Source organism: Tupaia chinensis, unplaced genomic scaffold, assembly GCF_000334495.1.
Source record: "Tupaia chinensis unplaced genomic scaffold, TupChi_1.0 Scaffold000063_1, whole genome shotgun sequence".
NCBI classification, from domain to species: domain Eukaryota; kingdom Metazoa; phylum Chordata; class Mammalia; order Scandentia; family Tupaiidae; genus Tupaia; species Tupaia belangeri.
This window is the reverse complement of record NW_006159521.1, coordinates 7,323,202-7,337,439: the sequence shown is the minus strand read 5'-3', so window position 1 is coordinate 7,337,439 and position 14,238 is coordinate 7,323,202. Positions and strand designations below refer to the sequence as shown.

At 37.6% G+C, this 14,238-nt stretch overlaps 1 protein-coding gene across 1 annotated transcript in view; it reads left to right on the top strand.

The window, feature by feature from the left end:
• RNF111 (ring finger protein 111) overlaps positions 1 to 14,238 on the top strand; it is a 108,410-nt gene extending 94,172 nt beyond the window's left edge. Inside the window, exons 9-14 of the mRNA XM_014593416.2 lie at positions 1,084 to 1,209; positions 4,602 to 4,728; positions 6,475 to 6,567; positions 8,086 to 8,181; positions 10,399 to 10,526; positions 12,592 to 14,238. Coding sequence (XP_014448902.1) covers positions 1,084 to 1,209; positions 4,602 to 4,728; positions 6,475 to 6,567; positions 8,086 to 8,181; positions 10,399 to 10,526; positions 12,592 to 12,709 — 688 coding nt within the window. The 3' untranslated portion in view covers positions 12,710 to 14,238. The remainder of the gene's footprint in view (positions 1 to 1,083; positions 1,210 to 4,601; positions 4,729 to 6,474; positions 6,568 to 8,085; positions 8,182 to 10,398; positions 10,527 to 12,591) is intronic.

The following is a 14,238-nucleotide window of genomic DNA, read 5'->3' as shown; positions in this document are numbered from 1 at the left end:
CCCTGGGGGGTGATTTCTCGCTTTCTGTCTCTATGTCTCTGTCTGTCTGGCGGGTGCACGCGCCCTATAGCGAAAACCTCTTAAAAAAAAAAGATGTAAAATCTGCAAATATGTTAGAAACTAATTGGAAAGAATTGGACTATAAAAGTGAATTCTGAAAATAAACTTTTAAAAAAAGTCCCCTTTGTTTAGAATTTTATGACTATTTGCATCTGTAAATTATTTATTCATTTATTTATTTATTTTGGAGAGGTTTTCGCTATAGGGTGCGTGCACCCGCCAGACAGACAGAGAGAGACATAGAGACAGAAAGCGAGAAATCACCCCCCAGGGGGGATGGTCATGCCACAATCCCTTCTCCATTCTCCTCTCGGGATCTTGGGCACGCACGCACACGCACCCGGCGTGAGTTTTAAGTCACCGGGTCCAGAACGCGAACCACGGTCGACTACGTGGGAGTCCAGCGAGATAGCCATTATGCTATAACTGCTGGTTCCCTGCATCTGTAAATTTGAGTTTAGTCTAGGAATAGAAAATGCAATAAGTTAGACTGTAGAGTAAAAATTGAATGGAACAAAATACCAGTTTCCTAGATGTGTTAACAGGTATTACATGGGTTCTGGAAAAAAATGCACAAGATTAAAATATTTTTCTCTTACATTTTTATCCATTAAAATAAATGAAAGAAGTTAAAAATTTTTATTCCACTTTGTGTGTTTATATAAAACAACTTTTGGTGCCTGCAACATTTGCTAGAATGCTTTAATTTTTTAAAAAAATTATATTTCTATTCAATGTCTGTTTTTTACTTAGAATGTCTATATATAACATAATGATAAAAATTCATTTTTTCATCTTTCTGTCGCGGCATAGAATAAATGAGCAATTAGAATTTGTGAAGAAGATTGTGGCTTCTTGCTTTATTAGTAATTACTAATTAATTATATTTTAATAATTATCAAATTAATTTCATGACTAGTCTATAGATGTTTATAATATGAATATTAGAATTTTTTTTACACATTAAGAAATAACCAATTATTCAATTATTTCCAGTGGTCTTTTTGTGTTCTGTGTTTCCAGGCGGGCACATGAACGCCCCCCACCCCATCCACATAGGATGCACCCAAACTATGGACATGGGCATCATATTCATGTGCCTCAGACTATGTCCTCACATCCTCGACAGGCTCCTGAGAGATCTGCCTGGTCAGTATCTTGTTCATTTTAAAGCTGTGCTTAGCAGCTTGTGCTAGAACTACAATAAGAGATATTTTATAGTGGAATACCGTACAGAAGGGTGGTGTAGAGAAACTGAATCCCCATTCAGTTGGGAGGCCTTGCCTCTTGGGCAAGTAGAGACCTGGAGAAGGAAGAGTAGAAACCTGAGTTTGAGTTCTGGGACAGTGATATCAAAAGAGTAGAACTTTTTTTTTTTTTTAGGAGTTTGATTTATTGATTTTTACTGTTTTGCTAAATGGTGAGCAAGCTCTGTAGAGAGAAAGAACGAGAAGGTACTCCCTGATGAGACACGGTCATGTTATAATCCCTTCTTCATTTCTCTACCCTGTCTAGACTTGGGGCTTGCATGCACACATCCCAGTGTGTTTTTCAAGCAGCTGGGGCCAGGATTTGAATTGTGGTTGACCATGTAGGATCTGGTTTTCTTAACTCCCAGGTCAGAGAGCCAGCCCCTTCTTTTATTTTGATTTTTTAGGAAGATATTTGCTATAGGGCGTGTGGGCTCACCAGAGGGACATAAAATGAGAAATCACCTCCCAGGGGGATTGCCATGCCGCAATCTTTTCTCCTCCATTCTCTCAGGATTTGGGGTATGCATGCACACAGATGCAGCATGAGTTTTAAGCTGCCAGGTCTGGGACTTGAACAGCTGTTGATTACATGGGGTCCAGCAATGTAACCATTATGTCATCTACTGGTCCCACCTTATTTCATTTTTAATTGACAGATAACTATATATATTTATGGGGTACAATGCGATTTTTCAATATACATATATCTCTCTTTTAAAATATTTATTATTTCCCCTGGTGAGAATGGCCATGCTGCAGTCCCTTTTCTTCCATCCTGTCTCAGGATTTCTAAGCATGCATATACATGAGCCCGGTGTATTTTTCAGGCTGCTGAGTCCAGGACTCAAACTGCACACTCGGTGTGTGGGATCTAGTCACCCCAGCCACCATTGCTCTCTGGCTGATCCTCTAAAATTGATTCTTTTTAAAATCTTAGAATGTACATTATTACTAACTTTAGTCATTATGCTGTGCAATGGAATGCCAAAACTTACTCCTTCTAACTCAAACCTTATCCATTGACTAGCATCCCCCCTCTCCTTAACCACCCACCCATTTACCTCCAGCCTCTGGTAACTACTATTTTACCCTTTACTTCTGTGAGTTTGACTTTTTTAGGTCCCATAAATAAGTGAGAGAAGTAGACCCTTTTTATCTCCCTTTACTTTTTTCATTGGTGTCTGCCACTGAAGTTAACTCCCTAAACAGATCCTATTTTTCACAGCTTTCCTCCTCCTACCTTTGTACTCGAGTTTGTGCCACTTCCCCATCCGCTGCCACTAACCAGGGCAACCTATCTTGCCTTCTCTTAGGCTTGTGGTCATGCCTAGAGAAGTGGAAATACCTTTTCATTAAAATTTCTTTTTGAATTCATTATGCGTAGGCAGTAATTTACATCTTTAGCCACTGTGACTTTTGAGGGAAAACATAAAATGAAAATAATAACATATTCGAATTTTACCCTTCCTAAAATTTTGCTTAGGAAGGGTATGTTATGTTATAATGTACAAAAGAGTTTGCTATTCTTTTTTCTTTTTTTTTTTTGGAGAGGTTTTTGCTATAGGGTGCATGTGCTCACCAGAGAGCCAGAAAGTGAGAAATCACCCGCCAAGGAGGATGGCCATGCTGCAGTCCCTTCTCCTCCATTCTCCTCTCGGGATCTTGGGCACACACACACAGGCGCCCGGTGTGAGTTTAAGCCAGTGGGTCCGGGACTCGAACCATGGTCGACTACGTGGGAGTTCAGTGATGTAGCCATTACGCCAACTGCTGGTCCAAGTTTGCTATTCTAATTATCCTTGATACAACAGCCTAGCTATGATATATAATGGACAAAAGACCCAAGAATATGTAAAATATAGATAAACCAAAGAGTAAATTCTATATTGTCTGCTTCTGAAATTAAATGATGCTTTAAATTGGAAGGGACCTTTGGAGGGATTTGTTGTATTTCCCTCCTTTGTAAGATGTAAAACAAAATACAAATGTTTTGTTCCTTGCCACAAAATTGAATTTTTTGAAGTTTCATTTCTGAAATGAATTTGAAATTATAGAAATTTTGGACTAAATTGCCTTTTTCTCAATTCTATAAGTTAAGAAATCATAGAGGCCTAGTCACTATGGCACAGGTACTAGATGTGCCCTGTAGGGCTGGAAACCATGTGGCCCACTGCTAGTTCTGGCCTCTAGGTTGGCCTGAGAACTCACTGATTGTGTGGGAACTCAAGATCCTCTGAGCTACAGGGCAAGTAAAGGGATCATGGAGTGGTGAGACTTTGTCGAAGATGCCTTTCTCTCTCTCTTTATTGTGCACATATGTGTGCTCTATCATTGACATAACAAAGAAAAACCATAGGTTGAATGGTTTCTTTCTTCTTTTCTTTTCTCTTCTCTTTTTCTTCCTTCCTTCCTTCCTTCCTTCCTTCCTTCCTTCCTTCCTTCTTCCCTCCCTTCCTCCTTCCTTCCTTTCAAGAGATATTTTTGCTATAGGGCATGTGCACTTGTTGGAGAGATAGAGAGATAAAGAGACAAAAAAAAGTGAGAAATCACCCCCTAGGGGGGATGGCCATGCCACAGTCCCTTCTCCTTCATTCTCCTCTTGGGATTTTAGGCACACACACGTATATATACAATGTGAGTTTCAAGCCATGAGGTCTAACCATGGTTGACTATGTGGGAGTCCAGCTATGTAACCTTACACCATCTACTGGTTTCCATAGATTACTTTTTTCTAAAGTTTATTTCCTCTTTAAGTTGGGGTAGAGAAGGGAGGGGAGGAGGGAAGAACTCCCAACAGTGTCTTCATACTATAGTCCACTCCAATCCTCAGCCTCCTAGTATTAGGAGCATGCACATTCATCTGATATGCGCAGGAGACCTTGGGATCTGAAACCAGGTCCTTCCCATGTATCCCCAGCATTGTGGAATGCTTCATTATGCCACTGTAGGTAGTCTTTAGATTAGTGTTATTTTCTTTATTCATGGTAGAAAGCATCCACACACAACTTGAGAGTGAGAGCAAGCAAGGATCCCATCCACAGGTTTTGGTCATGCTGCAATCTCCTTCTTCCAGTCCTACAACCTGTCTCATCTTGGGTACTCATGCACATTCCCACCATGTTCCAGCCTGACCAGGCCAGATCCTCGAACAGCAGTCACCATGTGGTATCTGATTTCTCTTCAACAGTTATTACCACTGCACTGCAATAGTAGCCCTAGGTTACTTTTTAAAACAAACATACTCCCCCATTTCTGTAAAGTTAAACTCTTTTTCTCATTCTTTCTCAGGGAACTCGGAATTGAAGCTGGAGTGACTGCAGCTACTTATACTCCTGGTGCATTACATCCTCACTTGGCCCATTACCATGCACCTCCTCGACTTCATCATTTACAACTGGGAGCTCTTCCTCTAATGGTAAAATGGACATTTTTCAAAATTCTGGCATGTTCTTTTTCTGAAAACAGTTTTTTCTAAATTAAGTATTATAAATATTTTCTTTCGATACATTGATTGTCATAGGTGTTTTATTAGAATTTGAGAATAATTGTTTTTGTTAGTTGGAAATTTTACTATAAAAAAGGCACATGGCACCAAATAGACTGCAAAAGTAACTTGCTTACAGCGTGAGCTGAAACAAGAAGGCAGAGCCTTGTTCTACCACAGTTGAGAAGATGCTTATTGGGCAACTCAGATTTTGGCTACTCTGTACATCTCTGAATGGCTGTGAAAGGACAAATGCAGGTATTAGGGTCACAGATAAGCTTTAAGCCTATAGGCCGTTCACAGAAATGGAATCCCTGGGACCAGCAGTTGGCGGAATGACTTTGTCGCTGGACTCCCATGAGTTGACTGTGGTGCGTGCGTGCCCAAGACCCTGAGAGGAGAGTGGAGGAGAAGAGATTGCAGCGTGGCCATCCCCCCGGGGGGTGATTTCTCACTTTCTGTCTTTGTCTTTCTGGTGAGTGCACGCGCCCTATAGCACAAAAAAAAAAAAAAAAAAGGAATTCCCCCAAAGAGAGGATTGTCTATGCCGAACAAAATGCTAGAAAAACGCCATCAAAACTTCCACCAGAAAAACCAAGCATCCCAGGAGTAGAGGGTACATTTAGTTGTTTGAAAGCAGAGGAGGGGACATAAAACTTATCTGAAAGTTTGTTGTTGTTGTTGTTGATACAATTTATAAATTAAAGAGCTGTGAAAACTGACTTCTTCTTTATGAAAATCCTACTCTTTTCAAGTTTGTGCTACTAAGAACAAAAGGCTTAAATTTGAATTTTAAGACATTTTTTAAATTGCCATAGGACACATGCACTTGGTAGAGATGAAAGGGGTCAGAAAGCACCCCCCAGTGGAATGTGATCAGTCCCTTCTCCTCCATTTTCCCATCCTGTTGGGATTTGGGGTACTCATGCACCTGATGTGTTTCTCAAGCCAGAATTTGAACCATGGTCAGCCATGTAGGATCCAGCTTATTTTATTTTTATTTTTTATTTTTTTAGAGACAATTTTTCTATAGGACGCATGCTCCTGCTGGAGAGACAGAGAAAGAATGACAGAAAGCGAGATATCACCCCCTGGGCGATGGCCACGCAAGAATCCCTTCTCCATTCTTCTCTTGGAATTTTGGGCATGCATATGCACACACCCAGTATATGTTTTAAGTCGCCGGATCTGGGACTCATACCGCTGTCGACTACATGGGAATCCAGCGATGTAACCATTATGCCACTGCTGGTCCCCAGATTATATTTTAAAGATTTATTTTATAAGAGATTACATTTTTAAAAGAATTATTTAATTTTATTTTTTATTATCATTTTTAATTTGCTATAGGACATGTGTATTCATCAGAGAGAGAGAGAGAGAGAAAAAAAAAAGAAAGTGAGAAAGGAAGCTGCCATGTTCAGGACTCAAATCATGGTCGGCCATGTGAGAGTCTAGCCGCTTAACCACTATGTCACCTGCTGTCCCCAAAAGATGATTTTTTAAGAGTAACCTAGCACTGTTACAGAATGCTTGGTTGGAGTTATGTATGATTATTCAAGTTGAATTTTATGAGTAATTGAATGGAGAGCATTGAGTATCTTGAATTATTCAATGTTCACAATAAACCATGAATGTCTTTTTAAGTGATTTAGCGTATCTCTTTTATTAAAATAGGTTCCTGACATGGCAGGCTATCCTCACATTCGTTACATTTCATCAGGATTGGATGGAACATCATTCAGAGGTCCTTTCAGGGGCAATTTTGAGGTATGTAATAAAATAAAATGAATATTATTTACCATAGTATCTAGAGCACAGAGCAAGTATATATCGGATTGTCAGGAAAGTCATGATACATTTTTGCTTAGAAAAACAGAAAAATACATCATGACTTTCTCATCATCTTAATATATACACTGTTCGTGTTAAAAATGGCATGGAATTGCTTTAGTGAGTGGTAATCAGAAGGCAGTAAAAATCTGCTTTTCTGATACTGCTTTGGGGGGGTTACAGAAAAAAATATAAACATTATTAGTTTTAAGGTTAAAAGCTGTCCCAGGAGGCTAGGTGGCTGTGGTACAGCAGTACTGTAACTGGGCCCACGTGCAGTGATCTTAGGTTTACGTCCTTAAACAACCTTGTGTATGCCGGGCACAGGCTTGTGTCCATGATCCAGCTGACTGAGACTGGGGATGCATCGTGGCATGATGACCCAGCTGCTAGGGGCCTGTCTTCCTGTCTGTCTGTCTGCCTTTCTCTCAGGAGGGGTTAAACAAAAACCTGAATGTGAAAAACTGTTGCCAAATACTTAAAGAATGAAGAATGAAAATATCTAATATAAAAGAGTGCAAGCATTTATTAAATCAATATAATATCAGATAAGAAAAAACTATTATCATTAAATGCTTTTTCTTAAGTTTAATTTTTAGAGAAATACTGCTGAGAAAAGAAACCCAAGTAATTTACTTTGTAGTTAAGTCTTTTCTCACTTGAATTTTCTGGAAGAACAGATTGATTGACTGTAATTTAAAAGTTTTGGTTTTGTTATTTCTTTATCAATTTGGAATTTGGAGTCAGAATAACTTATTAGAGCTATTGTTCAATTTGTTTCCTTGATTTACTAGAATAATTTCATCCTCTATATGCATACATACTGACTGAGGTGGTAACATGTACTATTGTAGCTCTAGCTTATGAGAGTAATTTGTTCATTTGGCTGAGAAAAAAAAAATGGTAAAACAACCATTTGCCTTGCCATATGAGGGGATTTCAGAAAGTTCACAGAACAATGTGATCAAAGTACAAGTTTATTTTGGCGCAAGTTTTTTTAAAATCCATGCATAGTTTTTTGTTTTTTTTTTAATTTGATATTGGGTGCATGTGCTCTCTGGAGACAGAGAGACAGAGAGGGGAAGTGAGAAATCACCCCTTGGGGGTGATGGCTGTGCCCCAATCCCTTTTCTTTGATTTACCTCTCAGGATTTTTGGTCATGCATGCACATGTGCCCAGTGTGTTTTTGAAGCACTTAGGTCTGGTACTTGAACCACATAATTGGCTCTGTGGGATCCAGTTTTCTTTACCACCGTGCCAAGCAGGTGGCTCCATAATACATCTTTTCCATGAACTTTTTGAAGACCTCACGTATAAGAAAAATCTCATGACCAACCATTTATCTTATTGTATATACATTTTATGTTACAGGTTGATATATTTACTGTATTTACAGTATTGACAGTACTGTTAAAGGTGTAATCCTGGCTTTAATACTAATTGTTCACTTTTAGGAACTGATTCATTTGGAAGAAAGATTAGGAAATGTCAATCGTGGAGCATCCCAGGGGACAATTGAAAGATGTACATACCCACATAAATACAAAAAGGTAAGGATTTATCTTTTGAAACTTCTAGTATGTTATTGAAATGCATATAGTTTAATGTTGAACTTGTAGTCTACTGTAATTATTGCATTATTATTAAAACAAATTTTGAAGACTTTTTTTATAAACTTGTAAGTATAGGGCTGGCAGGTGGGTGTGGTGGTTAGGGCAGCTGGACTCCCACATGGCTGACTGGAGTTTGATTTCCAGACCTGGCAGCTTGCTTTCTCACTTTCCCTCCCTCTCTCTGTCTCTCTCTGGTCAACTTAATAATAATAATGATAATTAATAATAATTTTTAAAAAACAAAGTGTAAAAATATGTACTCCAGGGATGAGCAGATGGCATAATGGTTACGTTGCTGGACTCCCATGTAGTTGACCGTGGCTCTGAGTCCCAGAGCCAGTGACTATAAAGCTCATGCCGGGCACATGTACGCCTGATAGGAAAATGGAGAAGAAGGGATTGCAGCGTGGCTATCCCCACAGGGGATGATTTCTCATTTTCTATCTTTGTCTCGACAATGAGCGCACATGCCATATAGCAAAAATCTCTCTCTCAAAAAAAAGTACTCCAAAGTTTCTTATCCTATGGATCTTAGTCTTTCTTTCAAGAAGTGAAAGCATAGATAAAGATTTCTTAGGTATTTTTTTCCAAATATTTTTGTGCATTTATAATATTATCCCACTTTAAAAGTAACACAGGGAGATGCTATGTACAAGTTTGCATATCATATTTTCATTCTGTATCTGTGTCCACAGATTACCCATACTCTTTCTTTGTTTTATTTTGTTAAAAAGGTTTTTGCCGGGGACCAAGAGTTGGAGTAATGGCTATGTTGCTGGACTCCCACATAGTCAACCGTGGTTTGCATCCCAGACTCGGTGGCTTAAAACCCATGCTGGGCGTGTGTGCGTGCATGCCCAGGATCCCGAGAGGAGAATGGAGGAGAAGGGATTGCGGCGTGGCCATCCCCTCTGGGGGGTGATTTCTCGCTTTCTGTCTCTCTGTCTCTCTTTGTCTGTCTAGCGAGCGCACGCGCCCTATAGTAGAAAACCTCTCAAAAAAAAAAAAAAAGGTTTTTGCCTTAGGGCGCGTGCACTTGCTGGAGAGATTGAGAGACAGTGAGAGGGAATGTGAGAAATCACCCTTCAAGGGGGATAGTCACACCACAATCCTTTCTCTGTTCTCCTCCTGGGATCTTGGGCACTGATGCACAGGCATCTTACATGATTTTGATGCCACCAGGTCCGGAACTCGAACTGTGGTTGGTCATGTGGGAGTCCAGTGACGTAACCACTATACCATCTGATGCCTCCCCCATATTCTTTTTAATAGCTCAGACATAATGATACCATTTTAATACCTTAATTTAGTTAGCCAATTTTTTTTTTAAAGAGATTTTTGCCTTAGGGTGCATGTACTGGCTAGGGATAGAGAGAAAGACAGACCTAGTGAGAAGAAAAGTGAGAAATCACCCCATAAAAGGGATAGCCATGCCACAATCTCTTCTCTGTTCTTTTCCTGGGATCTTGGGCATGTATGCACACATACCCAGTATGGTTTTCAAGCCACTGGGCCTAGGATTTCAACCATCATCAGCCATGTGGGAGTCCAGTGACGTAACTACTCCACCATCTGCTGGTCCCATTAGCCACTTATTTTAATAGACATTTAGCTGGGCTATATATCTGGATGCTATTTGAGTAGACCATGTTAAAAATAAGCTTTTAAAAAAAAAAAAATGGTGCTCTAGAGAATTCTATTAAAATGTGAAAATTACTGTTCTTTTTTTTTTTTATTTTCAGGGCTATTAGTGAAGTATTACCATTTAATTTAAGTCATTTTAATTTACATTAATATATCTACAGATATTGTTTGGAACATGTATTAGTAAAATAAATTTAACTATGTTCATAAATAAGGCAGAAGTACAGTTTAAGTTATGTATCATTTCTATATCATACTCATTGTGGATTAAAAGTAACAGATTTTAAACTAATGAACTTTTGTTACATTTGATTTTTGCTCTATTCACTGATTATTAGAGAGACTTAAAAGAATGCTTATTTGATGATACTCACTTAATTAATCAATTAATTCATGATAATCTTACCTGGGAAATAAGTAGTGGGTGAATATGTGGTTTTGTTTTGTTTTGTTTTTCAAATAAACACAGATTTTACTCAGTTGTTCAATAATGTCATCTCTACTAATAAGGTAACAACTGATTGGTTCTCACAGAGGAAACTGCACTGCAAACAAGATGGGGAAGAAGGGACTGAGGAAGACACAGAGGAAAAGTGTACTATCTGTTTGTCTATTTTAGAAGAAGGTGAAGATGTGAGGTAACTATCCATTATCTAAAATCCATTGTTAAAACTGGACAGGCGTGGGACCAGTGGATGGTATAATGGTTACGTTGTGGACTCCCACGTAGTCGATCATGGTTTGAGTCCAAGACCTGGTGGCTAAAAACTCATGCCACATGTGCATGTGTGCCCAAAATCCTGAGAGAAGGAATGGAGAAGGGATGATTTCTCGCTTTCTGTCTCTTTGTCTCTGTCTCCCCAGAGAGCACATATACCTTATAGCAAAGATCTCTCTTAAAAAAAAAAAAATCAAGAAAACTATACAAGTGATTTTATTTGAGAGTAAACAAGAAACGATACAAATGTGACTCCTTACATACCCTATTACCAATCTCTGACATGTTGAGCTGGCTTCTTAAAATGAGTGAAAGAATAAAAAGATTAAGTCTCTGTAGGACTAACAAAGAGGTGGGGATAGGAAATATACTCCCTATTTTAGGGCCATACCAAGACTTGGCCAGGGAAATTTTATGGTCAAAATAGTCTTCAGTAAAATTTATTGAAATGAGAATTTGATAGGCCTTGGGGACCTAAGCAGTTACAGTAATGTATTCTGTAAGCTAAATTTTTCTAACTCATAGGATTATTCTCTTCTAGCACCTTTGACATTTAAAATGTTAAATTTTTATGCTAACTCAATTTTAAGCTTTTTAATTTTTTTTGTATAATTGTTTAAGAAATGGTTTCTGCTCTTCTGTTTTTAACCTAACTTGCCATATTGAACAGGCCCTAGAACATGCACAAAATACCATGTGGTAATATTGTTGCCCTAATTTATAAGGAAAACTATTCAGTTGGCTAAGAGGGGAACAAAAAGATAAACTACTGTCTACCATACAACATATAGGTCATTTGAACACTTTCTTTTTTTAAGAGAGAGAGATTTTTGTTGTAGGGCACCTTTGCTCGCCAGAGGGATAGAAAGTAAGAAATCATCCCTCGGGGGGCTGGCCATGTTGTAATCGGTTCTCCTCCATTCTCCTCTCAGGATTTTTGGGCGCACATGCCAGGTATAAGTTTCAAGCTGCTTGGTCTGGGACTCAGACCATGGCTGACTACTTGGGAGTCCAGCAATATGACTGGTATGCCATTTGCTGGTCCCAAACACATTATTTTCAATGAAGGTTTATAAAGATGGAGGTTAATCACTTTTACAGTAATTAATATTGTGCAGGGAGTAACCAGAGCACCCCTTTTTACTTTCTGTTTTTACCAAATATTAGGAAGTCTGAAAATATGTAACAACTCTTTTAGTAGTAGATAGAAGAAAAAATGGACCCTTGTCAGGAACTTTTACCTCACTGTTAGATTTAATGTTACCCAGTCTTTAGGGATAGCTTTATGTCTCAATTTCTACTTGGTAACTTGGTATTATGTCCTGAATTAAACATTCCTCTTAACCTATTTATAAAACAATAACAGAATATTTTATCTGGCCATAACAATTATCCCATGAAAATAATACATATTATTGACTTTTATCAGTCATATACTTAGGATTAATGTATAAAGTTCCTCTGGATAGAAAATGATAACATTTCATGTTAACACATTTCCTAGTTTAGACAATATGACTACTCTGTGTTTACATGTGTTTGTATTTTTTGAGAGAGAATTAAATAACAGTTTTTAAAAGGCTTCACGAATGCAGTATTGATCTTTTAATTAATAGAATGTTTTTTCAATTTTATGTGACAGGGAACATACTGCCATTATAGTGGTAGCTCATGTAAAAAAATAAAACTAACTAGATGGTCAGTGAAATTCTTATTCCTTACAATTCAAAAGATTTTATGTAATTTGATTCTGTAGCTGTGATAGATAATCATCTTGGTTTGTACATTATATTTTTGGAATGCTAATTTAATATTAATACATGTGCAACTCTCTTTAGAGAGGTTTCTTTTTTTTTTTACAAAAGAGAAAAATGTACAGTAACTTCAGAATGCTACTGAATTACTAGGTTTATAATGTATTTTTAAAATGCCACATGCACTTGTCTTAAAATTAATTTTGACTGTTTTTTCTTTGTCAATAATAGACGCCTTCCATGTATGCACCTTTTCCACCAAGTGTGTGTTGACCAGTGGTTGATTACCAATAAGAAGTGCCCCATATGCAGAGTGGACATTGAGGCCCAGCTGCCGAGTGAAAGTTGACATCGTGTTTCAGGACTCTTGCCCTCCCTCTCATTCCCATTCTTTCTGGTACTGCAGTCAACCAAAGATGGCATGACTTACCTGCGCAGATTTGGAAGCATTGAACTTAGAGTGCTGGCTCTGCTATATGGTACAACTAATGCTAGACCTACAGTTTATGTATACAGTTGATTTTGATGTATTTATAAAAGCTTTTTTTTCTAGATTTGACATTTTTTCTGTATCATTTTACTGTATTTTTGCATGGTTCCTTGTATTGCATTTCTTTGCACATATTATGGGCTTATGACCCTAAACTTGCAGGCAAGATTAGCTGCTTTAGTAAGTAGAAATTTGTGGTCTTTTCGTTTTTTACATAGTTACCAAGCCTTGAGAATTATGAATTTTTTTTTATCCATTACTAACTTCTAATTTAATCAATCATGTGATTTAGTTTAATGTATAAAGATCTTCTAGAAAAATGATAATATTGTGTATTAAGACATTCCTTAATTAGGACAAAATGGCTGCTGTATATTTACAATACGGAGTTCTGAGTTAAGTACCATTCTTAATACTGGGAACAGAATACAACCCATACTCAATTAGATGCAGGTGGTATTCACATCACCAGAGTAATCAATATAAATTTTCTTGGTGTATCCTTTTCAGCACAGTTGCAGATAGGGTTAAATATGGTATACATTTAGACTGCTGTTCTGATTGTATTTATCTTTTTCCTACATAATTTAGAAGTTTATTTCCCTCATTCAGTTTTTGCTGCTGTGAAACAGCTCTGATGAACACTAAATATTAATTTCAATTAGCTGGATTGTATATACTTGCAGATTTAACAAAATTTTAGGGAAATTGAAAAAAGACATGTAGAATTTTGTTCAGTTTTCTGCTAAGCACGAATAGTTAAAATATCTGCTTACATTGATTTTGTAAACACATCCAGTCAAGATTTAGAATTTCAGACTTTGGCAGGTATCTGTGCATTCATAAATCCGCTAAAGGTCACAGGATCACTTTTAGGGGAGTTTTACTAGTTTAAAGATAAATAAAGTCAGCTGAATCTACATGTCTCTTGTTTTGTTTCTCTCTAAACTTGAAAACAGTAAATCTGCAGATACTGTGAGGCACAAATTATACTGTCAACCTACTGTTGCTATGGTTATAGACTCCCACTTCATACATTACCAAGAGTCGATCACTGATTTAAATTTTTAATTTCTATAGTTAAGATTTACTGCATAATATAGAATATAAAGTTAAGTTAACATACTAACATTTCTCCTTTGGAGGAAGTTTTAATCCACTTCAGGATGCATATTACCAAGATACTTTCATATACAGGATAGCCTAATTTTATTTGTTTAAATATGCTTAATATGCCCCAGATTGCAAATGCATCCAGTCAGTAATATCACTGTCTGTATGTGGAAGACATGTTCCCATGGATCATATGTGAAGATGTCAATAAGCTTGCATTAAGCCACCTGCTTTGTAAGTGGATTGATAAATAAATAACTTATATTTCTATTGTC